This window comes from Raphanus sativus, chromosome 4 (assembly GCF_000801105.2).
Source record: "Raphanus sativus cultivar WK10039 chromosome 4, ASM80110v3, whole genome shotgun sequence".
NCBI classification, from domain to species: Eukaryota; Viridiplantae; Streptophyta; class Magnoliopsida; order Brassicales; family Brassicaceae; genus Raphanus; species Raphanus sativus.
In genome coordinates, this window is record NC_079514.1 from 35348064 (window position 1) to 35375893 (window position 27830).

At 35.8% G+C, this 27830-nt stretch overlaps 5 protein-coding genes across 7 annotated transcripts; 2 read left to right on the forward strand and 3 right to left on the reverse strand.

The window, feature by feature from the left end:
- Positions 1-2019: 2019 nt before the first annotated feature.
- LOC108855085 (ABC transporter G family member 32) lies at positions 2020-8348 on the forward strand. Its single transcript, XM_018628793.2, has 22 exons — positions 2020-2403; positions 2488-2608; positions 2691-2779; positions 2876-2960; positions 3048-3207; positions 3290-3366; positions 3439-3492; positions 3583-3673; positions 3766-4666; positions 4759-4919; positions 5009-5112; positions 5201-5360; positions 5440-5562; positions 5656-5747; positions 5818-6150; positions 6225-6515; positions 6587-6670; positions 6742-6875; positions 6956-7183; positions 7272-7443; positions 7535-7789; positions 7860-8348. The coding sequence occupies exons 1-22, from the start codon at positions 2129-2131 to the stop codon at positions 8130-8132; spliced, it is 4263 nt and encodes a 1420-aa protein (XP_018484295.2). The 5' UTR covers positions 2020-2128; the 3' UTR covers positions 8133-8348.
- A 127-nt stretch (positions 8349-8475) lies between these two features.
- On the reverse strand, positions 8476-11420 carry LOC108848287 (CBL-interacting serine/threonine-protein kinase 3). 3 transcript variants are annotated; one of them, XM_018621607.2, is made up of 14 exons: positions 11275-11420; positions 10838-11068; positions 10690-10752; positions 10543-10614; positions 10356-10463; positions 10121-10255; positions 9921-10046; positions 9744-9833; positions 9549-9671; positions 9361-9471; positions 9143-9256; positions 9008-9064; positions 8844-8918; positions 8476-8735 (listed from the first exon to the last, which is right to left on the reverse strand). In XM_018621607.2, the coding sequence occupies exons 2-14, from the start codon at positions 11009-11011 to the stop codon at positions 8661-8663; spliced, it is 1323 nt and encodes a 440-aa protein (XP_018477109.1). In that variant the 5' UTR covers positions 11012-11068; positions 11275-11420; the 3' UTR covers positions 8476-8660. The 3 variants fall into 3 exon arrangements, with proteins under 3 accessions (XP_018477109.1, XP_056863697.1, XP_056863696.1); XM_057007717.1 differs by having other exon boundaries at positions 10838-11060; positions 11275-11417; XM_057007716.1 differs by lacking the exon at positions 11275-11420 and having other exon boundaries at positions 10838-11170.
- Positions 11421-12031: 611 nt separating this feature from the next.
- Positions 12032-13930, reverse strand: LOC108849161 (proteasome subunit alpha type-3). The gene is made up of 9 exons (XM_018622674.2): positions 13734-13930; positions 13607-13646; positions 13402-13485; positions 13242-13315; positions 12973-13144; positions 12845-12891; positions 12533-12598; positions 12348-12438; positions 12032-12264 (listed from the first exon to the last, which is right to left on the reverse strand). Exons 1-9 carry the CDS (start codon positions 13835-13837, stop codon positions 12193-12195), a joined length of 750 nt encoding a protein of 249 aa, XP_018478176.1. The 5' UTR covers positions 13838-13930; the 3' UTR covers positions 12032-12192.
- A 1921-nt stretch (positions 13931-15851) lies between these two features.
- LOC108849432 (calmodulin-7) lies at positions 15852-17549 on the forward strand. Its single transcript, XM_018622985.2, has 3 exons — positions 15852-16013; positions 16135-16504; positions 17335-17549. The coding sequence occupies exons 1-3, from the start codon at positions 15938-15940 to the stop codon at positions 17429-17431; spliced, it is 543 nt and encodes a 180-aa protein (XP_018478487.2). The 5' UTR covers positions 15852-15937; the 3' UTR covers positions 17432-17549.
- A 3635-nt stretch (positions 17550-21184) lies between these two features.
- Positions 21185-26848, reverse strand: LOC108848239 (protein argonaute 4). Its single transcript, XM_018621548.2, has 23 exons — positions 26697-26848; positions 25814-26080; positions 25508-25713; positions 25201-25425; positions 24984-25120; positions 24793-24890; positions 24614-24711; positions 24333-24507; positions 24115-24231; positions 23918-24025; positions 23769-23831; positions 23581-23694; positions 23325-23490; positions 23125-23240; positions 22917-23054; positions 22681-22808; positions 22523-22588; positions 22354-22417; positions 22150-22261; positions 21996-22069; positions 21803-21897; positions 21681-21712; positions 21185-21589 (listed from the first exon to the last, which is right to left on the reverse strand). The coding sequence occupies exons 2-23, from the start codon at positions 26075-26077 to the stop codon at positions 21414-21416; spliced, it is 2772 nt and encodes a 923-aa protein (XP_018477050.1). The 5' UTR covers positions 26078-26080; positions 26697-26848; the 3' UTR covers positions 21185-21413.
- Positions 26849-27830: the final 982 nt, after the last annotated feature.

The window sequence follows — 27830 nt, forward strand, 5'->3', positions numbered from 1 at the left end:
AAATGATAGAACGTGAAAGTCGTCTTTGTTTAATACTTGACCATGAGTTAATTGATTTTTATAAATTATGAGTTGTAGAGTTGAATTCCAAGAAAATGACGTTTGGAAATTTCATCTGTCATGAATTTTTGTGAAAACATGTAAAATTAAAGGGAAAATCGCATAAAAAACCCTGAGAGTGACACCTACTGACACTTTAAACCTTGAAGTTTTTCGACTAACACTTAAAACCTTCAAAGTGGTATTGGTGTCATAAAAAACCTTCAACTTGGCTTATTTTTCCATCAAGGAAAAACTGACCTGCTGTACAGGTAAAAATGATGATTTGTAAGTTTTTTCGAAAAAAATAATTATTTAATTAATAAATCAATAAAAATGAAATAAAAATCAGAAAATTAATTAAAAATCTGATAAAATTAAATAAAAATTCTGAAAATTAAATAAAAATTCAAAAAGTATAACAAAATTCTGAAAATTAAATAAAATTCAGAAAATTAAATAAAATTTCAAAAATAAGTAATATTAAATTAAAAATCAGAAGATTAATTATAAATTAAAGAAAAACACAAAAAATAAAATGAAAATTTCATAATGCTTTTTTAAATTAGAAGATTATTTTTAAAGAAAACAAATATATTATCATTAACAATAACAATTTCAAACATATCACTAATGATGATGGTGATTTCTCACATAACAATTAACAGTGATTTTTTGACATATTCATAATGATAGTTTCCGTTATCATTGTTAAAAATGATGGTAAACATGTCAATAACTATGTTTTCGACAACCGTCATTTAAAACGGTAGATATGTGAAGGTTTTTTAAAACTGTAGATATTGTTTTAAATGATGGTTGTCAAAAAAATCTTTATAGACATATTTACTTTTATTTTTAATGATGACGTCGGAAACTATATATCTTTTGAGAGACGTCAAAAATGTCACTGCTAATGATTATGTGAGAAATCACCATCGTTATCAGTGATATGTTTGAAATTGTTATTGTCAACGATAATATATTGTTTTCTTTAAAATAATCTTCTAATTTAAAAAAACAATATGAATTTTTCTTTTTCTTTTTTTTTGTGTTTTTTCTTTAATTTATAATTAATCTTCTCGATTTTTAATTTAATATTACTTATTTTTGAAATTTAATTTAATTTTCTAAATTTTATTTAGTTTCTGAATTTTGTTATACTTTTTTGAATTTTTATTTAGTTAACTGATTTTTTAATTAATTTTCTGATTTTTATTTCATTTTATTTATTTTATTAATTAAATAATTATTTTTTCGAAAAAACCTACACATCATCACTTTTACCTGTACAGCAGGTAAGTTTTTTACTTGATGGAAAAGTAAGCCAAGTTGAAGGTTTTTTATGACACCAATGCCACTTTGAAGGTTTGAAGTGATAGTCGAAAAACTTCAAGGTTTAAAGTGTCAGTAGGTGCCACTCTCAAGGTTTTTTATGCGATTTTCCCTAAAATTAAATGTTGATGGAGAAATGGATAATCCTTATAACTAGTTGTTTACAAACGTAATTGTAATTTAAAAAAAAAATAAAGTTATGTGAAAACGGCATAAGATGATAGAACCAGAAGGAAAATGACGCCTGGAAATTCCAGCCTCACTTTAGTTTCAACTTTCAAAAGTCAAACTGAATAAGCGTTTTGAGACGAGAAAAACATTGCCCCTAAACTTAAGCAAGAAAGTAAAAAAAAAAACCGTTGTGGAGAAGAAGAATGTTGTTAGAATCAAATTAATAATTAAATCAAAAATATAGGGAAGGTATACTGTATAGTTACTCTAATCCGACGGTCCATTTATATACTTGTCCCTACAACGATCAATGTTAGGTAAAACAAAAAACAAAACAAAAAATTCATTTGTTTTTTTTCCCCGCCTAGTAGTATTAACTAGCCTCTTCTCTCCTCAACTGTTATTTGACCTTTAACGTACAGATGTGAGAGACAGAGAGATAAATGCATTAATGGCAAGCTTCACCCACCACTTATCTCGTGGGTGAGAGAGAGAATAAACTAACAGAAGAAAGAGAGAGCAAAGCAAATCTCATTTCGTCCTTTTCTTCTTCTTCTCAAGTCTTGTCTCTGTGTACTTTGTGATGTGGAACTCGACGGAGAACGCATTCTCGCGTTCGACGTCGTTTAAAGACGAAGTAGAGGAAGAAGAAGAGCTTAGATGGGTGGCGTTGCAGCGTCTGCCTACTTACTCTCGGATCCGACGTGGCATTTTCAGGGATAAGATCGGTGAGCATAAAGAGATCAGAATTGGTAACCTCGAAGCTAGCGACCAGCGTCTTCTGCTCGACCGCCTTGTTAATTCCGTCGACCATGATCCTCAACTCTTCTTCGCTCGCGTCAGAAAAAGATTCGACGCGTAATTCACTTTCTTTCTTTTTAATTTGCTTCTTCTCAAATTTGAATTTGAATTAGTTTTTTTTTTTTTTTTACATTTTGGCAGAGTGGACTTGAAATTCCCCAAGATTGAAGTTCGGTTTCAGAATCTGATGGTGGAATCATTCGTTCATGTGGGAAGTCGAGCGTTACCAACAATTCCTAATTTCATCATTAACATGGCTGAAGTAATTTCTTCATATTTTTCAAAAAGAAAATGCAAAAGATTGTTTTTTGTAATAACTGGAGAAAAGTTTGTCTTTTTAACAGGCGTTTTTAAGGAACATACGTTTGTATGGTGGGAAAAGAAGCAAACTAACCATCTTAGACAATGTCAGTGGCATCATTAGACCTTCGAGGTATTTTTATTTCTGTTTTTTTTTTGTTTTTTACTTTCATTTAGAAAAATTTCTATGTTTGTTTGTTCAATTCTTGATTCTGTTTTGTTTGTGCAGACTGACACTCCTTCTCGGTCCTCCAAGTTCCGGAAAGACAACACTACTCTTATCTTTAGCTGGACGCCTTGGAAACACTCTTCAGGTAACAACAGAATCTTTCTTTCTTGCCTTGTCGATATTCTTCTTAACGTTTTTGACATATATTTTTTTCTTCGCAAATGAAAAAAAGACATCAGGGAAAATAACATACAACGGATACGATCTCAAAGAGATAGTTGCCCCTAGGACATCTGCGTACGTCAGCCAACAAGATTGGCACGTGGCAGAGATGACAGTTAGGCAAAATCTCGAGTTTGCTGGTCGTTGTCAAGGTGTTGGATTCAAATATGGTAAGTAGTAATTGAGTAAGAAAGAGCGGTGTTGTGCTCTTATGACCACTAAAAACAAACTTCAAAAATAAAATAAAAACAGATATGCTAGTGGAGCTAGCAAGAAGGGAAAAGCTTGCAGGAATAGTACCAGATGAAGATCTTGATATATTTATGAAGGTAACTGTTGTATATTAAAATCTCATTTTCTATGTTTAATCACACCCTTGATTCGTGTTAGTTTTTTTTTAGTCTTTAGCTCTCGGGGGACAAGAGACAAGCCTCGTCGTGGAGTATATTATGAAGGTACCAATTCAAACTTATATAGCTTGGTGACCATTTCCTATAGTTTCTTCTTCAAACTCTTTTCTGAAATTCTCATTACATCCAACAAAGATCTTAGGGTTGGACACATGTGCTGACACATTGGTTGGTGATGAGATGATCAAAGGAATCTCAGGAGGACAGAAGAAACGGCTCACGACAGGTGTGTGTGTGTGTTTGTGTTGTCATTCTTTTATGTCTTTTCATGTAAGATGATTTTTAGCTAATTGAGAGTGGATATTTGAAAAATCACAGGGGAACTGTTAGTAGGTCCAGCAAGAGTCCTTTTCATGGATGAAATATCCAACGGTTTAGATAGTTCAACGACTCATCAGATAATCATGCATCTGAGGCATTCGACTCACGCGCTTGAAGGAACCACTGTCATCTCTTTGCTTCAACCTTCTCCCGAGACATACGAGTTGTTCGATGATGTTATCCTTATGTCCGAGGGACAGATCATCTACCAGGGCCCACGTGAAGAGGTTCTTGACTTCTTTTCTTCCTTGGGGTTCACCTGCCCTGAGAGGAAGAACGTGGCTGATTTCTTGCAAGAGGTAACTTCCAAGAAAGACCAGCAGCAGTACTGGTCAGTCCCTTTTAGGCCTTACCGCTACGTACCACCAGGGAAGTTTGCTGAAGCTTTTCGTTCGTTTCAAACCGGTAAGAAGTTGGCAAAGAAACTTGACGTTCCCTTTGACAAACGTTTCAACCATTCAGCCGCTTTGTCTACATCTCAATACGGTGTTAAGAGGAGTGAACTTCTCAAGATCAACTTCTCTTGGCAGAAGCAACTCATGAAGCAGAATGCATTTATTTACGTCTTCAAGTTCGTGCAGCTTCTTTTAGTTGCACTGATCACGATGACCGTCTTTTGCCGGACAACGATGCATCACAGCACTATAGATGATGGCAACATATATCTTGGGTCGCTTTACTTCTCCATGGTGATCATTCTCTTTAACGGATTCACAGAGGTTCCAATGCTGGTAGCCAAGCTTCCGGTTCTTTATAAGCACCGAGACTTGCATTTTTACCCGAGCTGGGCTTATACGTTACCTTCCTGGCTTTTGAGTATTCCTACTTCAGTTATAGAGTCTGCCACATGGGTGGCAGTCACGTATTATACAATCGGATACGATCCAAACTTCTCCAGGTAACATAACATTTAATAAAGAATTTTTTTTAATTGCATTAAGAAAAAAGGAGTTTAATGGGTGAACAAACACTTTGTCTGATCATCTTCAGGTTTCTTCAGCAGTTCTTGCTGTATTTCCTTCTGCATCAGATGTCATTGAGTCTTTTCCGTGTGATGGGTTCTTTAGGCCGACATATGATAGTTGCTAATACGTTTGGGTCTTTTGCAATGCTGGTGGTCATGACTCTTGGAGGCTTTATAATTTCCAGAGGTTTGGAGTCAGTTCCTTAAAACTTTCTTTCTTTTATTAGCTACAATGAATATTCATTCATTTTCTCTTGTTTTTTTTTTATTTCTCAGATAGCATACCCACTTGGTGGATTTGGGGTTACTGGGTCTCTCCGTTGATGTATGCTCAAAACGCTGCTTCTGTGAACGAGTTTCTCAGTCCTTCTTGGCAAAAGGTTGAAAAATATTTACCTAAAATATCTTACTAGAACCTTATAGATTCTGGTACATATACTAATGTATTTTTTTTTTCTGTCTATGAAGAGAGCTGGGAATCACACCAGCGACTCTCTTGGTGTGGCATTGCTACGAGAAAGAAGTTTGTTCTCTGAGAAGTATTGGTATTGGATTGGTGTTGGTGCTTTGCTCGGATACACCATTCTTTTCAATTTGCTCTTTACATTCTTCTTAGCTTACCTCAACCGTAAGCTTCTCCTTCTTTTTTTCTTTCTACCCTAAAATCATCAACATTTTTGCTAATCTTTGGTCATAAATATTTATAGCTTTGGGTAAGTTACAAGCTGTTGTATCCAGAGAAGAGTTGGACGAGAGAGATAGGAAAAGGAAAGGAGATGAGTTTGTTGTGGAACTAAGAGAGTACTTACAGCATTCAGGCTCACTACATGGTGATAGGAACAAAACAAAAATGTTATTCTATTCTATACGCTGAACTCAATGAAAAAAGCCTAATTAATTATTTTATACTTATGTCTATCCAGGAAAGTATTTCAAGAATAGAGGCATGGTTCTACCGTTTCAACCCCTCTCTTTGTCCTTCAGCAATATCAATTACTATGTGGATGTTCCCTTGGTATGTAACAAACAATGGTTAGGTGTTTGAATGCATTTTTTTTTAATTTTTCTTGCTCATGATTTTTTAGGGACTAAAAGAACAAGGGATACTAGAAGATAGATTGCAGCTGCTTGTGAATATTACTGGAGCTTTTAAACCAGGCGTGCTTACAGCGTTGGTGGGAGTAAGTGGTGCTGGCAAAACAACGCTCATGGATGTTTTAGCCGGAAGAAAAACCGGTGGGACAATCGAAGGAGATGTGTACATATCTGGTTTCCCAAAAAGGCAAGAAACTTTTGCAAGAATCTCAGGTTACTGTGAGCAGAACGATGTTCACTCTCCATGCCTCACTGTTGTTGAGTCTCTGCTTTTCTCTGCATGCCTTCGTTTACCATCAGATATTGACTCTGAGACACAAAAGGTAAACAAACAATGTTTAATTCCAATTATCTTTCCAAACAATGTTGCTGGCTGACATATCTCAAACTTTTATAGGCATTTGTCCATGAGGTGATGGAGCTAGTGGAGCTAAACTCATTGAGTGGAGCATTGGTGGGACTACCTGGAGTTGATGGCTTATCAACCGAACAGAGGAAAAGGTTGACTATTGCGGTTGAGCTAGTTGCAAACCCTTCTATAGTGTTTATGGATGAGCCAACTTCGGGATTGGATGCAAGAGCTGCTGCCATTGTGATGAGGACTGTGAGAAATATTGTTAACACTGGACGAACCATCGTCTGCACCATTCATCAGCCTAGCATTGATATTTTCGAATCATTCGACGAAGTTAGTTTCTTCTGAATCAAAACATTCTGCAGAAATAGTTCATCCTAATGTTCATTGTTATATTAATGCAGCTTTTGTTCATGAAACGTGGTGGTGAACTTATATACGCTGGTCCACTTGGCCAGAGATCTTGTGACCTTATCAAATATTTCGAGGTAGCATTACACTGAACTAAGAGAATACATGTAGAATCTTCTAAGTCTTGATCTGTTTTTTTTTCATTTAGTGTATTGAAGGGGTGCAAAAGATCAAAGCCGGGCATAATCCAGCAGCATGGATGCTTGATGTCACCTCAACGACAGAGGAAGAACGACTTGGTCTTGATTTTGCTGAAATTTACAAGAACTCAAATCTGTGTCGGTATGTGACTCTCTTTCTTTCCTCCATCAAGTTAAAGCTTTTGTTTACTTTTAACTAACATTTTTGTTTCATGTCTCTAGACGCAACAAGGAGCTGGTGGAAGGCCTCAGCAAGCCAAGTAATGTATCAAAAGAACTCGAGTTTCCGACCAGATACTCTCAGTCTTTCTACAGTCAGTTTGTTGCTTGCCTGTGGAAACAAAACCTGTCTTATTGGCGAAACCCGCAGTACACCGCGGTCCGGTTCTTTTACACTGTGGTCATCTCTCTCATGCTTGGCACAATCTGTTGGAAATTCGGCGCCAAGAGGTAGTGTAATTTTACAAACCTCCATCATCATCCACTTAAGCAAGCTAACATTCTTCTAACCACTCATTCACATTAACATGTAAAAAAGGGACACTCAACAAGATTTATTCAACTCAATGGGATCGATGTACGCTGCGGTTCTCTTCATTGGAATCACTAACGCAACTGCTGCACAGCCAGTTGTTTCCATTGAAAGATTTGTTTCGTACCGCGAGAGAGCAGCGGGAATGTACTCTGCACTTCCCTTTGCATTTGCACAGGTCATTTAAAAAAAAAACATCTGTTTTTTTTTTTAAATTTGAAGAATTCAATTATTAAAAAAAAAGATTGGTATTTTTTTTGTTTTGGCAGGTGTTTATAGAGTTTCCGTACGTGCTAGCCCAATCAACTATATACAGTAGCATATTCTATGCGATGGCCTCATTCGAATGGTCGGCTGTGAAGTTCTTGTGGTACTTATTCTTCATGTACTTTTCTATAATGTACTTCACATTCTACGGGATGATGACCACAGCCATCACCCCGAACCACAACGTTGCCTCTATTATTGCTGCCCCTTTCTACATGCTCTGGAACCTCTTCAGCGGTTTCATGATCCCTTACAAGGTAATATTTAGCTTAAAGATCCTACAAAAAGATTGTAGTGTGTTTTTTTAACCTTTTTGTCTTTGGACAGAGGATACCATTATGGTGGAGATGGTACTATTGGGCAAACCCGGTGGCGTGGACACTGTACGGTTTATTGGTGTCACAGTACGGGGATGATGAGAGAGAGGTGAAGCTATCGGACGGTGTTCATAAAGTCATGGTGAAACAACTACTCGAGGAAGTGATGGGATACAAACATGACTTCCTTGGTGTCTCTGCTATTATGGTCGTAGCCTTTTGCGTCTTCTTCTCGGTCGTCTTTGCTTTCTCCATTAAAACCTTCAATTTCCAAAGAAGATGATTGATTACCAGTTTCTCAACATATCAAACCAACTCTCTTTACATTTTATTAATCTATACATATACCAAAACAGACCAGCCTATTTATTTATTTGTATATTGGAGATTTCATGCCCCCAAAAATGTTGGGGGTATTGCTGTATAACTTTCTTCCACTCTTACATGTAAGGATCAATAAGAGCTTTTGTGTTGTGTATTATTTTTTATCTTCTGATCATTTCTTAGTAAATGTGTATAGACTTATCTAAAACCATTAGAGCATGAAAGTAGAATCATAAACTTTATATGCCACTGGCAATAAAATTGAAAATTTAAGATAAATCTTAAGATAAATCTTCAAGGACTTAGCCAACAAGCAACGATGTGACTTTATAAGTGATATTGTCAGTTCATATATACACCTTACACAAACCAACACCACTCATTCATCCTTACAAAAGTAGCCGTATCAGCCAAAAAAAAAGAAGAAGCTCATAAACAAAGCAAGTAACAGGTTGTCCCAAAAGATCAAACATTCATTCATACATCATTAATTTCCAGCTTTCTTCGCTTCGTTGTTCGTCCAGACTACATTCTCCAGAGAATTAGATAGCTTCTTATAAAACTGCAAACACACACACACCATTCATTATTACCTCTGCTTAGCTTTATCAAAACAAGTACTAAACCTTATATGATCTCAATCTATAAACCAAGCTATGGAGTTTTTTACCTTGTGGAATTCGAGAGTGTCCCCTTTTGATTTCGAGACTTGAACCATATGAAGACTTGGCGCTACTTGGAATATCTGTTTGTCAAACCATACACACTTATAATCAGTAACTCCTAAGCCATTCACTTTAAACATGTCCAGTCTCAGATATAACTAATATACACCTCTGTTGCCACATTGAGGTTCCCTTTTCTCCCAGCCTTCACATTCTCAAGCCTCATCTGATTTTTTAAGTAAATACTAGAGATTAGTTATTTGCTTTTTTTTTCACTTTTTACTAGAGTTTTTTTTCCACTGACCTTGTAGTTCTTCTTTTGCACATCAAACCCGAGAGGCTTTGCAGCTTCTTCTATCTTGTCGATGATTTCGTTCGCGCCTCCTCTCAGAGTTATCCTTGTTTCTCTCTTAAATTCCTGATTTGTAAAAAAACAAACAAAATATAGATTTATTAGTCATCTGAATTTACATATACAAAACAAGCCAGTTCTTTTGTAGGAAGACAAACACACACAAAAACCTGTTCTGGATCAATCAGGTTTTCCAAGTTAAGCCCCCTTGACATTGAAATGATCTCAAATGCATTGATTGCAGCTGGCTGCTCTTCCTTTTTCTCGGTTACATGATGTTCCTGTTAGAAGACCAATCATATGATGTTATATTACTCTTAATACAAAATGAAATAAATAAATAAAAAAATATTCAAACCTCGGAGTCCTTGAAAACAGCATCAACATCGTCCATGTTTGAATCATCGTTCTCCTCAAACACTGGAGGCTTGTAATCTTTCTTGAACCATTCATCTTCGAAGACCTCTTGTAGTGTTACACGCTGACACACAACAACTAACTCTTAGTAGACAAAGAAGACAGACTTCTAATTTTTAACAAATGTACTACTTACAGTCATGGGGTTGGGATCTAAGATTCGAGTGATCAGTTTCATGGCGCCAAGTGATAGCCATGGAGGACAGTCGAATTCACCAGATGAAATCTGCAAAACATAAAAATACTAAGGGATTGCTTGGAAATATTCAAAATCTAAAAAAGGGGAGAATTTGTTTTTGAGTTTTTTGCTCACTTTCTTATAAAGATTCATTAGATTAGAATCATCAAAAGGCAAGTAACCTGCAAGCAGGACATAGAGTATAACACCACATGACCACATGTCTGCTGTTGCTCCATCGTAGCCTCCGTCGTTAAGAACCTTCAAGAAAGAACCCACAAAAAGATTAGAGATCTTTACTCACATATATAACCAAAGAAAAATGATGTTGTTACCTCAGGAGCAACGTAGTTTGGAGTTCCACAGGATGTATGAAGGAGTCCATCATCCCTAACTTGCTGAGACAAAGCACTCAATCCAAAATCTGAGATCTTGAGGTTTCCGTAAGCATCCAATAGCAAATTTTCAGGCTGACATATAACACATAACACACGGAATATTAGTGAATCAATTGTTTGTTAAAACATTAATTAAGTAAAATAACTTTTCTTTGAATGGGGGTAAGTAAACCTTGAGATCTCTATGGTAAACACCTCTGCTATGACAGTAGTCCACAGCATGCACAAGCTGTTGAAAATATCTACGAGCTTCATCTTCTTTCATCCTCCCATCATTCACCTTCACAATAATCAGATTCTCTCAGTTTATAAATGTGACACCACAACAACCCATAGTCACAATATTGCTAACAACTTACAATCTTATCAAACAGCTCTCCTCCTGTAACATACTCCAAGATGATGAATATCTTTGTCTTGCTTGCCATCACCTGCAAAAATCACAGAGATATTATTAAATAAATTTTTAATTAAAAAATAAACAAAAAAAAAAGGGGTGCTGTTACCTCATACAATTGAACAACATTGGGATGCTTAATCAACTTCATAGTAGCTATCTCTCTTCTGATCTGTAAAACAAGAATCAATAATTAAGCAAAAAAAAAAACAGTAGCTCCTGATAAAATCAAAAGAGACAGAGAGAGAATAGAGGACCTGTTCAGACATCTTGTGCTTGAGGACTTTCTCTTTATCAAGAATCTTGAGGGCAACAGGTTCGCCAGTTTCAGAGTTTCTTGCAAACTTGACTTTAGCAAAAGTGCCTTCCCCAATTGTTCTTCCCACTTCGTACTTGCCTACTCTACGCTTAACTTGCTGCCTCCGATTCATTTTCCACTAAATCACAGATTTAGAAAGCTTACAAGACTCCCACCAAATGCTAAGAACCTCCAAAACAAAGATTACTCCAAAATCAACACAAGATTTAGAATGAAAGAAGCAAAACTGAAGCTGAAGAATCAAGAGAGGATTTAATGAGTCAAGAAGAACCAAGACATTGAGAGATAGACAGATAATATATCACCATATATATAAATTTATAATATTAATAATAATAGTAAGACAGCTGCAATATATCTATATTTTATTTTTACCTTATTTTATAATCCCAAAAATAAGCTTAGTTTTTTTCCTTTTTTTGGGATCAGCACAGAAGGAAAGATCTGAAAGCTGCAGGGGATTGAAATGGCCTTTGAGAGAGACGAAGAGGCAGAGAATATACACGATGATGATCAAGACCAAGATTGATTTTCTTTTTCTTTTTATTATGTATATTAGTTAAGAAAAACTTACAGTTTTGCTTGATAGAGTTAAGGGACAAAGATCCTTACAATAGAAAGAATCAATGGCTGTTTCAAGTTGTAGAGTTTAACCACTGAACGACAAAAAAAAACTTAAACTTATTCAAGATTTGGGATGAAACTCAATTTGTATTTGTTTTCTCCTTTTCTGTCAAATCTTTATTTTTAATAAAAAAATATCGTTTTCACGTGTATATGTGCATGAATGTATGATTCACGATGACAAAACAAAACAGCATATTCCAATAAATTTTAACTAATTGCGGCGAATTTGTTGCGAGACATGTGATAAAAATGGCAACTGCCTCTCTGATACCCTATCAGTAAAGAGACGGGAGAGTGAAGAGTAACTGACTTAGCCAAATAAGCCCACAAGTTGTGTCTGCTAATGGCCTGTAATGTATACGGCTTATGCACTACTCCTTGAAACTGTTTATTCTCTATAAACTGAAACATACATTTGTTTCCTCCGTTGTAAACCTCCGAGTCTATCCCATAAAACGTTCATAAGGAACTGCAAAAACAGTCCCTCGAGAGTTACTAGAAGTCGTAGAAGAAACTGTCGATATCAATAATGACGAAAGAGTCCAAAGGTTTCATGAGAAACTGCAACAAATTGCCCCTAGAGACACAATTCAAGGTCTTACAACAGAACACGACCAAACGTTGCATTAAACAAAAAAAAACTAATTTGACCCATTTTTCCTCAGTTTAGTCAGCATCCATCTCCTCGAGTGCAGTTTTAGCTGCCGTCTTTGCTTCTTCCAGAAGATCATCAGGGACCTACGATGAGACCCAATTTTAAGATAACCTTTTTTATTTTTTTGAATCATCAATAAGCAGAGCGTTTATTAAAGAAGTAGTACCTTCTGATGCTCTCGTTTAGACTCCTCACATATCCAGCTCATCTCCAATTCAAATGCCTTGTCTTTGGCTTCATCATGTAGCTTGTAAATGCTGCACATGAAACTCACCATTAGACCTTTGCAACAACCCAGGATTCAGAAGCAAAATGGTTACTATTGAAATCGAGAGTATAATGACTGCTCACATTTTCGCCACTTCAATAACGCCTTCTTTGCATGTCATCTCAGATAATTTCAGTTTCTCAATTTCCCTGCATGAAATCTTGATCCATCAGAAACACTTGTATGCATAAATAACGCCTTCTACAGATCAAAAATAGCCAAAAGCTATGCAATCCAGAAACACGTGTTGTAAAGTTCAAACTCCATTCATTAACAATAAAAGCTAAACTGATCCTTGATTAATCAGAATCAGCGTCTGGTTGCTTATGAAGTTAGTTAGAATTTCAGATACCATAGTAACAAAACAACCAATTCAAGTTCACACAGTAACTTACGTTTTAGCAGCTTGTTTGCCTTTGCCAATCGCAGCACCAAAATATCTCTGCAGGATAAGAATCCATAAAATAAAAAAGCTTGAAGACATCAGATATATATCTCTGTGTGCAAAAGGACATAGACTTACGTATGATATCCCGGATGGCTCAATCATGTACAATTGAGGACCATCTTTATCATAACCACCAAGAATGACCCCACATCCAAAAGGCCTGAGCCACCAATAAAGGGTACACAAATGAACGTAGCTTGCAACACGCTCTGAAAGTTCCTTCACTGGTACAGCGTCCCCATAAACACTAAAAAAAAAAAAGAATCATATGTTTTAGATTTTCTACATTTATGTCATAAGAGTGTAAAAAGATGAATGAATGCTTTCATTAAGTAAGTGAGTACCTTTCGTAACTTCTGGCTTCAGATTTGGCCCTTGCAACAATTTGCCTGCCGTCAGCAGCAAGCCCAGCAACAGCCTAAATAAACATAAGAGGAGGAGGGGAGTTAGACAGACCTGCAATACAATACAATACATTACACAAGTGATAACTATTAATTATACCATGCCAGCATGACGATGAACAGAATGGATTCTCCTGTTAGATCCTGGTAGCATCATCTTTGATGCTATAAGTTTCTCCACACCCTAAAAAACAAAAAGCCAATCCTTCTTTGTCAAATCTATATCCTAGTTCCAGTTTCAAGCCAATCTGAACAACGAGAGACTAAAGCTACAATTAAGCTTAAGGAGAGGAGAAGAATCAAACCATAACAATCCCGTCCTTGCACTTGATTCCAACAACGGTTCTGCGCATCAAAGAGAAAAGACCAAACTTATAAAAAACCCTAATTTCGTTTTCCAATAGCCAAAAAGCTTAGAGAAGAAAGACTAACCCACTGTTGTCGACAGCTTTGGCGGCGTACTCGATCTGGAAAACACGCCCATCGGGTGAGAAAGTCGTCACCGACAGATCGTATCCAGTTCCAATGCTACTCATCTTCTCTTTTCTTTAGTTTGATTTGAGCAAGGATCGAATCGAACTTAGAATGGGTGATTTCTTTGTTTTCAAGTCAGAACCGAAGCCAAACCTTTTTTTTTTTTTGTCTCTTGCCGATGGGTCGGATTCAGTTCTTATCGGGCTTATGTCTTTATAGTTTGACCCATTTAGCTGCTGTTTTCAGCTTTCTGGTGTTAGGAACCCATCCTAATATGATGATCTCTTTGTAATCTTGTCTCTATTAATAATGTCTTATGAAAATTTAATTTAACTACTGTTTTCATTTTTGAAAGAACAATTATAATTAAAGATTTATTTTAAAAACAATAAATTTTTAAAAAGAATATTTTTAACTTGTCACCTACTTTGAAAAAATTCCTTCTCACTCCAAATCTTTCATTGACAATATATTTTTAGTATAAATTTTTGTATCATCTATCCAAAAGGTATAAGGTATAAGAAATATACACAAAAGAAATTGGTTATGATGACCTCATATCCAACGTCTATGTTGTTGGCTAGTTCGGTTAGTCCGGGGTGGGAAAATAAAGTCTTTGCTTTCTCCGCACTGCCTCATCTTAAGCCAGCATTAAGCTTCAACTTACCAAAGACGGTCTAGGACAGCAGCAGTTCCAACGTTAAAAAGACTCTTTAATTTCCACAAACAGAAAAAGAGGTAACACCACCAACAAGATCAAGAGACTCCAGACGCTAGGATGTGTTACTCCAAACAAAAGGAGTCACTAAGCATACCTGGAATCGGCGGAGAACAACCTGGCCCAAGTCCGATTTTGAGAAACAAAGACCAAGTTCTAAGAGCGACTGTAAAATGTTCCTCAGGTGACAATCGGAGAAAGACCAAATGGTTGAAACAAGAGCCAAAACACCTTTTAACTAAAATCATCACCTTTACTGAAGATTAAAAAACGCAATAATATTTTATATTTTATACAATGTATTTAATAGAAATTCTAATATATGTACGGAACTTCTCTATATAAAAATCATTACAAATTTATGGTCTTATTTTGGAAGGAGGTATTGGCCTTCAATTACAAATTGGTCCAAATATTGTAAGTTGGGATTACATAGAATCTTTTTATACATGTGGTTGTTGGTGCATGGGAAGATGTTAATTGACTCATTTGGATGTTTACTGTCTTTCTTAATCACCTTCTAGTTTGCATGTGCATAAATAAACTAGTAAGTTTCAAATAAGGCAGACCGGTTGGCATTTGAATTAGAAGTTGAATAACTTCTAAACCATAAATGATTATGTACTCAAACCATTTCACCTAGTGTCTATTTTCGGTTGAATTTTTAAAAAAAAAATTGTTTACCACTTTCTTCATCCTCATTTTGTCCTTCAATCAATGAACATATGTTCAAACCAAGTAAGATGAGAATCTCTCAATTTAAAAGTAAATAGCTTTTTTCACTTGGACTCTGATTAGGCTGATTTGAATTCGAGATGAACAGAATGTTTCTTTCTGCGGTACTAACAATTTAGGGTGCAGCCAAGAGTATGACAAACATGGTTTTTTCTTATTTTCATGGAAATGTATCTTTTAATCAATCCAAAGCGTTTTAAAAGGTGAGTTGGGTTGAGTTTTGTTAAATTTTTGATGGATGAAAGTATAAGATGAACAAATTATGAAAAATCGTCCATCCTATCTTTTTATTCTCAAAGAGATATTTGTCTCTCTTTTTCAATCTTTTACTAGATCACTATGATATTTGATCCCAATTTTTATGGCTGACAAATTGTTTTCAGAGTTTTGACGAAAGAACTGTCGGCAAAACATGTATATGACCTTTTGACAATAACCGATCATATTATAGTTTGGTTCTTTTCTTTTTAATACAAAAAACGAATTTTTACATCAATCCATCGTAAGTAGTAATAAAGAAAGACCCACTGACGAAAAGAAGAACCAAACATTAGTGAGAATCGGATGCTTAAATCAACTTTATCGGCCTAATGGGCTTTTTCGTTTTTCTTCTTCTTTATAATTTCACAATTCGTCTTCTCTCATTTACACACCCAACCGAGCCAACCAACCAACCTTGATCTCTCTCAAAAAATCCTTGGCAAAGAAAATGGCCGATCAGCTCACCGATGATCAGATCTCCGAGTTCAAGGAAGCTTTCAGCCTTTTCGACAAGGACGGAGATGGTCAGATTCTTTCTCCTTCTCCATTTTGATCAAGAATTTGTCAAATGATTCGATTTTGCGTATTTAGTTAATTTGATATCTCAATTGGTCGTGGATCTAATCTCGATTGATTCTCTTACAGGTTGCATCACAACGAAAGAGCTTGGCACAGTGATGAGGTCACTCGGACAGAACCCGACAGAAGCAGAGCTTCAAGACATGATCAACGAAGTCGATGCCGACGGGAACGGGACCATAGACTTCCCCGAGTTCCTCAACCTGATGGCTCGCAAGATGAAGGACACGGACTCGGAGGAAGAGCTCAAAGAAGCCTTCAGGGTGTTCGACAAGGACCAGAACGGTTTCATCTCCGCTGCGGAGCTGAGACATGTGATGACCAATTTGGGGGAGAAGTTGACTGATGAAGAGGTGGATGAGATGATCAGAGAAGCTGATGTTGATGGAGATGGTCAGATCAATTATGAAGAGTTTGTCAAAGTTATGATGGCAAAGTGAGGATAACCATTTTCTCAATCTCTCTGTTTTTTTTTGATCATCAAAAGAAAAAGTCTTTATGCTACCTTTTTTTCAATTGAATTTGAACAAGTGTGATTTTGTTTTTCCTTTTCATATTTGACTGTTCATCATCATTCACCATCATACATTCGTTTTCTTGTTCTGATGTTTGTTCGTCTTTTGTCATTTTCACCCCAATAATTTTATATTTATAAAGTGAACAATTTGTTGACTCTTTTAAATTTTTGAAAAACGTCGAAAGAACAAACAGTTTATTCTGTTAAAATCTGGTAGTTTGAATTTTGAATCATACAGTTTCTTTATTTTAGAATTAAAACATATTTTAAATTGTTAGAAGGATGGCATTAACTCAAATCCATATCCGTTTGTTTCTTATCATACGCTTCACATAGATGCAAAAATAATTTTAATAGATAAATGGTTATAGAAAACCATATTTTATACACACACTTTTAATTAATACAACCAATGAAATAATATTCAAGAAATTCGAAAAGAGTAAAAAGCATAGTAGACAGAAAAGTAGGCATCAACTTATTCTGTGTTGGAAGTAAAAGAATTTTAAAACTTTTTTTTTGATCAAGAGTTTTAAAACTATTGTTTAAAATAAAGCTTGATATGTTTTATGGGAACAAAATGGGGCAATAATACGGATGGTAAGCACCGAAAGCCAAATAGATGAGTGATAAATTTTCAAACATTTAGTTATGATTGTGTGCCTAACCATTATTCTCTTCTTTTTCATTAATTATTGTCGAATCTTATTTGATTACTAACTATTCTTCTTTAACATTCATGTCTGCAGGAGAAGACGTAAGAGGAGTATGGCGGGGAATCATAGTAGCAGTACTGAACGCAAAGAAGAGAGACGTCGCCGAAAAAGCCATTGTCGTATTCTCTGATCGCCAGCATTTCAATCTCCTCTCTTCATTTGCTTTGTGTGTAGAAATAAGAGATTTGAACCTCAACCCAATAAAAAATCCTAAATATGAATGTAAACTACTATATATTAACTTTTTATCACATTGAGCATACAAATACAGAGATAGATTTAGTACGTATCCACAAAGGCAAATTGCTAGTAATATATAGTAGAGATTATGAATGACGAGCTCACAAAGCCTGTAACTGAGGGGAAGGTAAAACCAGCTTTATTTGTTTTGAATCTGAAAAAAAAAAAACTCAAAATCAGATGGTATAGAAAGACGGTTTATCAAAAAAATTGGGACATTGTCATTGTCAATAGAAAATTAACTTGCATGGTAAATGAATTCTTTTTTTATGTATCACATCTTCGAGTTTAAGAGAAATAAACATAAAAACTGTCTTCAAGAGGTGACACAATTTAAACCAATAAACATATGCAATGTCAGTTACAACACAGTATCAAAATTTCTTTATATTGGAGACGCAGTCAGTCTTTGTCATCGGTAAACATATTATATATAATATAATGATAGTTCAAGAAATGTTCCATGCCTTACAAACGAATCCATATATACGTACTAAATGAATGGCTATTAAAAACGATAATGAGTAAAACATATGATCAGATGAAATAAGATTTTATTGAACAGTGATGATGAAACTGGATTTTCACAAATGTGCTTGGTCAAGTATTGTATCAAGCACATTACAATACTTGACCAAGCACATTACAATACTTGACATTACAATATTGTACAATACTTGGTCAAGTATTGTATCAAAAAAAAAAAAAAAAAAAAAAAAAAAAAAAAAAAAATTGTATCAAGCGATAAAATCGATAGCTTTGGTTCTACCAACATATATCATGTCTATTTTTTTCTTCACTTGATACTTGTGAAAAAACTAACAAGTGTCATTTGAGTTCAAATTCGCAAAGATATATATGCTAGGCTAAGTAGGAGAGGTCAAAGATAAAGAAGGCATGGTTTTTGGTCGATACACGAGTTGATTCTAGCTTTATTGGTGAACTTTGGAGATTTATTCGGTATGAAATTCAAAAGTAAAATTTAAGTTCAATTTTTTTAAGCACAATATTAAAGTTCAGATATATTTTGTGGGGATGAATAATCCGTTTTTCCTGAGGGTTGATTCTAAGAGTTCTTTGAGTCTTTATATCAGTCTTCCCTTTATTATTTGTCTTCCTTAAATATTTGTCCAATACATATTTGATTCTTGATACCTCCTTTATGGTTACTAGAGTTTTTATCCATGATACTAGCAGATAATGGCGGCAAAATATATTTTATTTTGATGTTTAATTACAGTGTGAACTATTTTGTTTGAACTTGTTGGTTTCCTTAGAAAAGTTTTACTACTAGTTAGTTATCTTGTTGATAATTTTTAACTTAGTTTTTAATTCATCTTTTTGTTTGGTAATTACTTTCTCTTGTTATTGCGGTTTTTCTGCAGTTTATATAACAAAAATAGGAATTACATGACTAACTTATAAAACTTGATTGTGTTTAACTAAAAGGTTTAATTACCAAACAAAGTTTAACTAATTTATGAGATAAATATGCTAGGATAATATGGTAGAGTATCCCAAGAAGTGACTGGTAGATGTAATTTGCGATGTATGAAAGTTAAACCTTGCAAAATTGATATTTTATATTTTATTTAGTTAAAATTATGTTCAATTCAAAACTAAATAATTTTACTACTCTAGATAGTATATACATATTTGCTTAGAACTTTTTGGAAAACTCAACCAAAGTTTAATAAGTATTTGATTAGGTAAATATATGTTAAATGACAAAACACCATTAATGAATTAAGAACTTTAGAATCAGTATTAAATGACAAAGTTCTCACATTTTCAAATGAAACCCAAAAGAACAGTAATCTGTAATTTAACAAACTTTTTAAAGAAGATGACACGAAGAGAGGAGACTGAAGAGATGAGTGAACTTTAAGTTTGCTTTGCTGAAGCGTAAAGAATTTTATTTTGATGTTTAATTACAATGTGAACTATTATTTCAATTTTTTTTATTACTAGTTATTTTGTTGATCATTTTAATTTAGTTTTGATCCATTTTTTTGTTTGGTATTCTGATGTTTTTTGGCGATTATTTTCTCTTGTTATTGCGGTTTTTGTGCAGTTTATATAGCAGAAAAATAGAAATTGGGTGACTAACGTATATAAAACTTGATTTTGTTTATTGTTGTTGTAAAAGAATTAATATCAAAAAGGTTTAACTATCAAACAATTTTAACGAAATTATGAGATAAATATGCTGGAATAATATGGTATAGTATCCAAATAAAATTATTGGTTGATGTTCTGCGATGTATTTTGTATTTTATTTAGTTAATGTTATGTTGAATTTAAATTAAATAAGTCTACTACTCCAGATACTTATGCCCTTATCTATATTTGCTTAAACCTTTTTGGAAAACTCAATTACAATTCAAAAAATATTATGATTAGGTTACATATGTTAAATGATAAAACACCATTAGTGAGAACCTTAAAATCAATACTACATTTTGTAGAATTTTATGTAATATACTGTTATTTTTAATTGTTTTTTCAGTTTTAATATGGTAGATGAGAATAGCATGTAGTGTAGAGGTTGTGTTTATATTTTTTTGATTGGGTGGTGAGTTGATGCGTGTGCAAGGTATATTGAAATGTTTGCTTATATCTATAGTTGTGAAGAAAAGTGTTTTGTATACATGTAATTAAATTTTTCCTACTTAGAACTCTATGCATTGATTAATACTATAAACTTGTTGGTGAGGGCATTTTCTTAAAGTAATGAAGCCACACAAATGAACCGTCACCTGGTCTTAAGTAATGAAACATTAAATATTTGACTATGGACTTCTTCCTGCTTTAAAGTTGGAATGATGTTTTTTCTGTTAGTAAGAAATGGCGCGATTTTTTTTGTCTGCCTGATCACTTAGGAGCCATTACGAGTTGAAGTAAAAATATCAGATGACAAACTGTTGGTTTTTAACAATGTATGACTAAACATAGCGATAGTTGATGAGGAAAGGAGAGCAGAATGATCGACGAAAATATTAAAAGAGTCTAGGTGGAAATGGTCAAACATGATCCATCTCAGTAAAAGGAATGTGAGCATCACCATCAGTCACACAAGTCATTCACAATGTACAGGATAACACATCTTTTTACCTGGCTCTCAAGTTGCTGCACGTCTTTCTTGGGAGCTTGCGTATTCATCTTTGAGACTGTTGCTTCTTTCACAGTTACGGTCCCTTGGGTGCTTTCACACGCCTCGGCTGGCTTTTCCACTCTATCTTCTGCCGGTTCTCGAGGGTAACTTGCAATATCTGCAATTTCCTCTGGCAGTTTTACTGTTGGCGACTTGGCGCATCGTTGTTGTCACTATGAGCTGGTTTCTTCTCGCCTTTAGATGCAGCAGATGTAGTAGGATATCGGCCCTTGGGAGGAGGACAGCGTGCAGACTTCAAATCTTACATTACAACAATGATAATCAGCAGTGACCACTGATAAAACCAAAGTTTAAGAAAGTAAGATCACATGAATTGAGAAGATGACAGACATGTGATATGGCCCACACCGTATTCTCAATGTTAGCGTTTTTAGGCTTCCAAAAATACCGTTTACGGTTATCACTTAGCGTCTTGTTTGCTAGAAGATCGTCAGCAAATACATAAGTTTGCAATAATTGGTCTTAAAAGAGTTGATGGGCAAAAGTATATTTCAAGCCCCCTACAGGTAACAAGACTGGCGAATAAAGTCACAAAATACATACCACGTCTATCGTTTGGTTGCCTTAAACCACTTATAAAAAGCCGAGAGAGATCCTAAGGATAAAAGCCGATTACTAGAGTACTTAAAAGAGCCAAGTTGTGGAAAACAGACTTCTGCACATTAGAGAGGGAGAGATACTTCTTCTTCTTCTACACCTAACAGAAGAACATGGAATTGGCGACGTTGTCTTTGAGTTTAGGGAGCTGAGCAACAGAGATTGGTCCTGGAGCTGTCACGCCACCATGGCTTGAGGACGTCTCTGACTGATCTTCAAACTTCATGAACGTTCCTAGCTGAGCAGCTGCCAAGTGAGCATAGCATATCGGTGCAACTGCAATAAGAAACAAAACAAATGTCAGGTTATTATTAAACAGAAAAAAGAGACTTTCAGTGTCAAACACAGAAAAGAAAATGGTAATTACCAACAGAGATGGCGGTCGTGCTTCTTTGGTACCTACAAAATGGAACAAAGAAAACAAATCTGATCAAATGTAATCAACACAATAAAAGGGTATAAGAGTTATAAAAGGTTGAGACTACATACACGTAAGAGAGGGAGTGGACGAGCTCTTGAAGCTCATCAGGTGAGAAATGAATCTCATCATACAGGACATGGTAATGCGTAGGACGTGTTGTTCCCTATTTCAATACACGCAAGTGTCAATAAAAACGCTGAATAAACAAAACAATTGTGGCAATCAGCAAACGTAGCTTCTAAGAGTTGAGATGATACTTACAATCATTCCAGCGTGCGCACAGAGGTAGAAATCATTGTTCTTTGGGTGACAGATTTTGCTGTCGATGATTGTCCCTGCAGAAAAACAAACACAACAACATGAGATTGTGCATGTATGTATGTACGTGTTGAAAAATAAGGTTATAATCAATGACCTGGAGGAACGTTGTCAGGAGAGTTTGTCTGGAAAAACTTGGTGTGGTGATTCTTTTGAGCAACCAACAAGAGGAACTTTGGGTTCCAGTTCTCATCTAGAAGCTTGCAGGCCTGAAGGAAAGACACATGCAATAAAATTTCTAACAGTAGCAAAACAATAAGAAACTGTTTTTTATATCTTTTTTTTTGTATGTTTCAGTTACCTCAATGATCTGATCGAGCTCAATGTTCAGAACCTGGTTGAACTGAGATTCACTAACGCCATCCCTAGAAGCATTGAGACATTTAAACAATCAAAATGAGAAAAATGAAGAATGAAAACAAAAAAGGAGAAAGAAGATCCAAAAGTTCTGATGTAGACAAAGTAGTTACCTGAAGATGATGATATGCTCTGGCTTTCTCTTACCCGAGCTGGTGTAGAAATCTACAAGCAACTCTCTGCAATCAACAAATGAAATTGCAATTAAGTACTTAAACAAAAGGACAAGAGAAAAAAAAAAGAAAAAACACAGAGAGTTAGTGTTAAGTACTTGATTATGCCATCATCTTCTGTTCCATTCTTCTTGACCAGTGACTCAATCATCTCAGCTTTTGAAGGCTGTGTGCGAACAGATGCTCTGTACTTCGAGACTAGAGGCCACTGCCTTGAACTCACCACCTATGTAAAACCATAAACAAGACAAACTAAATATCAGTTTCAAAAAAAAGCGCACAAAACAAAAAAGCAAACAAATATATAATGAAGAGTAAAGAGTGCATATATTACAGCAGCAATGGACGGGACATCAGACTGTCCAGGAGATCCATGTGAGACATCCATACCAAGGATGATGGTTGGAACCTTCGAGATCACAGTAAAAGCAGGAGTGCGCTCAACACTCAGCATGGAATTCAGGCCTCCAAGCTGTAGAGTTATATGCATCAGTACACAAGAAGCAAATGAACGATTGGTACAAAGAAAGAAAAAAGATCACCTTAGCATTGATCTTCAGAAGACAGTTCGTTAGATACTGATCATTAGGTTGCCTCACCGGAGCCATGCACTGAGTAACGATGCCGTATTCAGTTAAGTTCTTCTTCTTCCATGGCCCTGAGGAGAAACACAAAATTTTAATGATAGGAAGGAACATTTAAGATCTTAAGGACTTAGGAGTTTGAGAGATATCTATCTAACCATAAATGTCGCAGTTCTTCCTTTCGGGGAGCAGACACAGAAGGAACTGTGGAGCACCAGGGAGTTTAGACTGGATCTCTTCAAACATCTTCTCAACTCGAATAAGAGGAGGAGCACGGCGAAACTGATGACCCTCCTCAAACACATCAAAGGGAGCAGCAATTTCCTGTGATAAAAGAAAGCAGTTTAATACAAATGTTGATGATTACAAAACAAGTTTTCAAGAACATAAAAGAACAAAAAAAATCATGCTTACAATTCCTTTGGATCCTCCAATTCGGATCAGATCATCAACCAGTTGACGCACATTACAGCGAGCAGAGAAATTTGCAACGGCCCATTTGTCAATCTTGGTTGGCTCAACAAATTGCTGCACGACAAAAGGGAATCAGACTATCTTTCAAGAAAGTAAATACAAAGAACTGGCAAAGAGAGAAACAGCACCTTGTTGTTGAAGTTCCAGCGACCATTGCGGGGAAACAGTTCATCCCCACGTCCCATTTTCAACTGTCACAGTCAAAGAAAACAGGAGGAAATTAACTGTAATGCCACAGGACAATTAATCGAATCAAAACTAAGTAACTGAAACATACCTTAGGAGCTTGCAGCACACGACCCTCAACCTGAGTAAAGTTGGAGCTGATAGAAATGCCACAGGAGCGCAGGAGAGGTTCACTGTCATAGTTGCTCACTTTCAGAGCCTGCATAACATTTAAACCAAATATATATAAAGTCCAGTTCGCTGACAAAAAGAAACATAACAATTATGAGAGAGTCAAAGACAATGAACCTTTGAAAGAACATTCATCCTCTCTTGGGGCTTCTGTCTAGATTTCTCAACGAGGGCAGATCTTTGGAAGGTGTTCAGCGCCTTTGTGTACCTCTGAAGAGGAATCAAGGTGCAGTGCTGCAAAAAGTTCCAGAAAAAATAACAAACATTAGCATGAATTTCGAAAAACTTAAAACATGTTAATACCATGAGAGAAAAAAAAAAAGAGGGAAACCAACCTCAAGGGGAATATAGGTGGGTCGCTTTGGCCTCCCAACATTGACGCAAGGCAAATCCGCAGAGTACTGCAACTCCATGTTCCTTTCTCTCAGGAAGTAGTCATACACCGTTATTTCAATAGTTTCAGACTCTCCATTTTCATTCTTGGGCGCGTTCCTTGGCCTGTACTCAAACCTATACAAAGGTAACAAGCAAACAGGGATCACACAATGTCAGCAAACTAAGACATAAGCAAATACATCACAATGCAAAGATGATTATTGAGTGAATGGCATCTTACGTCTGTTCCTTGCAAGGCTTGTCACTCATGCCAGTGATCCTGTACTCCTGGTTTGAGGGGCTGACTTTAATCCTCAGGTTCTTAAGTGTCCTTTTAGCCTGTTTAGAACATAACGTTAAGAGTTGGGAGCTAAAACCAAAGATAAGGAACCTGTTTTAGACCATGACAAAGCAAAATACCTTAGACCAGTCAACAGTGAACGGATCCCTTGCACCTTGGTTAGCAATAACGAAATCAATAAGCGGACCAGGCTTGATTATCATCGTGGTTGTAACATCTAGCATAAGAACCAAAACAAAAAGAACATAACGCATTAAATTATTGCTGCAGCAGAAAGAAAACAAATATAAACAGGTGAAACTATCTTTACCCATGTTAAGTGACATTCCACCCTGCGTTGTCCTGAAACTTGAATGGAATCCTCTGCATCCCAAGATGTTACCACCAACTTGTTCACAGTTAGTCGGGTCATTGTGGAAAAATGACTGTCTCACAAGTAGACAACCTCTGCAGTTTTCCCCAAGGTTAATTAGAGAGAGACAACACAAAAGATATAGGATCATTAAAAAACAAACATATACACTTACTGTCTAGCAGCATGCTGACGTAAGATGATGTCCAAGACCCTTATAGCCTCCTGTGAATTCTCGGATTCCTGACCACGCATGGCATTAGCGAGAGCCTGTAGAGGAATCTTTGCAGCGTAGGAGATCTCCACTCTGAAGCTCTTGGAACGGTTAGGCCGACGAAGTCTTTTTCTGCCACCGTCACTTGGCTCTTCATTCCCATTGGGGCTTGCATTTCCATTAGTCCTGCTCATTAAAAAATTCCCAGTCAAGAATTAAAACTGAAGAGACTCATATGAAGGACCAAAGGTGATGATAACTTTTTTACCTAGCTGAAGACACTTCCTCAAGGACAACAGAAAAGTCCATCTTGTTGCTAGGCAAAGCTCCAAAAGTGAAGAGAGTCTTCTCTCCATCGTAGGCAAAATGCTTCCCATCGAGGTCCGTGTGATAAGTCTCATGAACCTTGTCAAGGATTTTTCTTCCGACCCCTTTCTGCTCAACAGGACGACCATCATCATAGAAGAGCGCCACCTGTTTCAAGACAACCAACAATTCTATTGGTTAAAACATCACTGAGAACCAGACACAACAGATCAAACAAACATGACAGTAGAATGAAAAAAAAACATACACTGTAGTGGTAGAAGTATCCCTGAAGGTTAGCAACTTTGACACCGAAATGGTTAGTCAAAAGTGGAATCTTTTGACCCTTTGTTCCAAAGCCATCACGAGCCATAGGGACTCTCACGTTTTTCTTCTCAGCCACTTCGGTTGTGATCTTCACAGGCTCCACATTGGGAGGTATGACCGGTGGAGGAGGGGGCAGTGCGTCCGTAACCACACCGCTACCATTTGCTGACTCAATCTCAGCTCCATTACCGCTAGTAGAATCCATGTCCTGCACACACCAACAACAACAAAAGAAAAAGCTCAGTTTTTTTCCAACATGCAGGCAAAAATAAGATGACCATATGAGCATATATGACTACATTTAAACAAAGTTTCAACTTTATAGACATGTTTCTAAAGAAGAAACCAGACAAAGATGACATATTTGTAGCAAACATCAGCAAAAAAAAGTCTCACTTTAGTAAGGAAACACATAAACACACACACAATAAGAGTGGTGAAGTTTGTGAAAGATGACGCAACAAAGACAAAAACATGTGCAAACCATAAAAAGATGTAAGCTTTCATCACATACTAGCAAAAAAAACAGCCACGCTAACAACTGCTTTGTTCAACATTTAAAAAAAAAAACTTTTTACTGAAAACCTCAGAAAAAAAAAAACAGAGATCATATTTAAAGTAACAACCTTTTTAGCTTTGAAATCTGCCGAAAAAAAAAAATAACCCAGAAGAACAATGCATGTAAGGATGATACACAAACTTTCAAGCTTTGACTGAAAAAACCAATTTTTTCGTTTCTATAAAAAGCATAAACAAACCCAGAAGCCACATTATGAAAGCATAAACCCTACAGAAGAAACATTAGCGAAACCTAAAAATCACACCTTTGAATGTATCGATGAAACAGGCGACGAAACCCTAAGTCGTAAAATAGAGATTTTGTTTCTGAGACTCTCTCTCTCTCTCTTTTTTTTTCTGCTCCGAGCTAAAGGGGTAATTGATCAGTAAACAGTGGCATATATCCAGGGATCCTTCGCCCTACGGTTATATCTCTCTACTATGCGGTGTATTTTATCATAACCTGCTCTTATAATCCCGACCGTTCGATACGTTTACTATATTTTTGACTTTTCTCGAACTATGATCTTGACCGCTCGTTTGTCTAGATCGATTTATTTTGGAATTTTTTTTTTTGTTAGTGAATCTGTTCTTACGATCCTAACCGTTCGTTAAAGGGATTTTGTTCCAGGATATACAATCTTGACCGTTCGTTAGAGTGTCTTTAATTCATAGACTTTTCTTGGAAAGGGTTTTAATATCCCGCTACGATTATTTTGAATTTTTAAATTCGATGTTTTTTTCTTATTGGTAATAGTGGTAGACAAACTGTCCGACGTGTCCGTAACAAAAATTAAATGCGCGCATTATTCGACACGTTCAGTTACATAAGTATGGATTTATGTTCAACTGTATAGTAAATGGTGAGCACAATAGGAGTATTAAATTAGATTAGTGTATACTTACTTTAGTGATGATCAACGGACCCGTAATGCATGTCTCCTAAACTACATGTGATTACTGGGAATAAGATATTTAATTATTTTTAAGCTCTGATCACCCCTACCCTGTGTATGCTTGGTTGATCCTTCCTGTAATCCACTTTACTTCCTGACAAAATATATTAATTTAGAGACTCTCAGCCGCAATTTAAAAAATTGTTAGGAGATTAGGTGAATTCAATTAAGAGAAAACTCTAATTCTAGTTCTTATTCTTATTCTTAAGATGCTTAATCATTTGTGGGCGTTGTTTCTTTATAGAGATTATATTCATATCGTACATTTGAGATATGATAAATTATTATTAGCCGGTGTTGACATTTGTAATTTACAGAGCTAGCTGGAGAAGGAGAATATATACAGCTACGCTCTAAAGTCTGACCATATTAATAAATATTTGGCAGGCAAAGCTAGCTAGATGGTACTCGAAACCCTTATTCCAGTCTGAGCGTTTTTAGCCT

Excerpts from the sequence above, each read along its gene's own strand:
- LOC108848287 (XM_018621607.2), bottom strand. The coding sequence starts at position 11,011 with ATGAATCGGAGGCAGCAAGTTAAGCGTAGAGTAGGCAAGTACGAAGTG. Across the intron at positions 10,047-10,120 it reads CAAACTACGTTGCTCCTGAG|GTTCTTAACGACGGAGGCTA; the intron begins GTAACAACATCA and ends TCTTTCTTGAAG. Across the intron at positions 9,472-9,548 it reads CTGTTTTCAAGGACTCCGAG|GAACATCATGTAACCGAGAA; the intron begins GTTTGAATATTT and ends GTCTTCTAACAG.
- LOC108849432 (XM_018622985.2), top strand. The coding sequence starts at position 15,938 with ATGGCCGATCAGCTCACCGATGATCAGATCTCCGAGTTCAAGGAAGCT. Across the intron at positions 16,014-16,134 it reads TTTCGACAAGGACGGAGATG|GTTGCATCACAACGAAAGAG; the intron begins GTCAGATTCTTT and ends ATTCTCTTACAG. Across the intron at positions 16,505-17,334 it reads GTCAAAGTTATGATGGCAAA|GAGAAGACGTAAGAGGAGTA; the intron begins GTGAGGATAACC and ends TCATGTCTGCAG.
- LOC108848239 (XM_018621548.2), bottom strand. The coding sequence starts at position 26,077 with ATGGATTCTACTAGCGGTAATGGAGCTGAGATTGAGTCAGCAAATGGT. Across the intron at positions 24,026-24,114 it reads GGATGAATGTTCTTTCAAAG|GCTCTGAAAGTGAGCAACTA; the intron begins GTTCATTGTCTT and ends AATGTTATGCAG. Across the intron at positions 21,713-21,802 it reads GTCCACTCCCTCTCTTACGT|GTACCAAAGAAGCACGACCG; the intron begins GTATGTAGTCTC and ends TCCATTTTGTAG.
- LOC108849161 (XM_018622674.2), bottom strand. The coding sequence starts at position 13,837 with ATGAGTAGCATTGGAACTGGATACGATCTGTCGGTGACGACTTTCTCA. Across the intron at positions 12,599-12,844 it reads GGCAAACAAGCTGCTAAAAC|GGAAATTGAGAAACTGAAAT; the intron begins GTAAGTTACTGT and ends GATTTCATGCAG. Across the intron at positions 12,265-12,347 it reads CTAAACGAGAGCATCAGAAG|GTCCCTGATGATCTTCTGGA; the intron begins GTACTACTTCTT and ends GTCTCATCGTAG.
- LOC108855085 (XM_018628793.2), top strand. The coding sequence starts at position 2,129 with ATGTGGAACTCGACGGAGAACGCATTCTCGCGTTCGACGTCGTTTAAA. Across the intron at positions 4,920-5,008 it reads AGGCTTTATAATTTCCAGAG|ATAGCATACCCACTTGGTGG; the intron begins GTTTGGAGTCAG and ends TTTATTTCTCAG. Across the intron at positions 6,151-6,224 it reads TTGACTCTGAGACACAAAAG|GCATTTGTCCATGAGGTGAT; the intron begins GTAAACAAACAA and ends AAACTTTTATAG.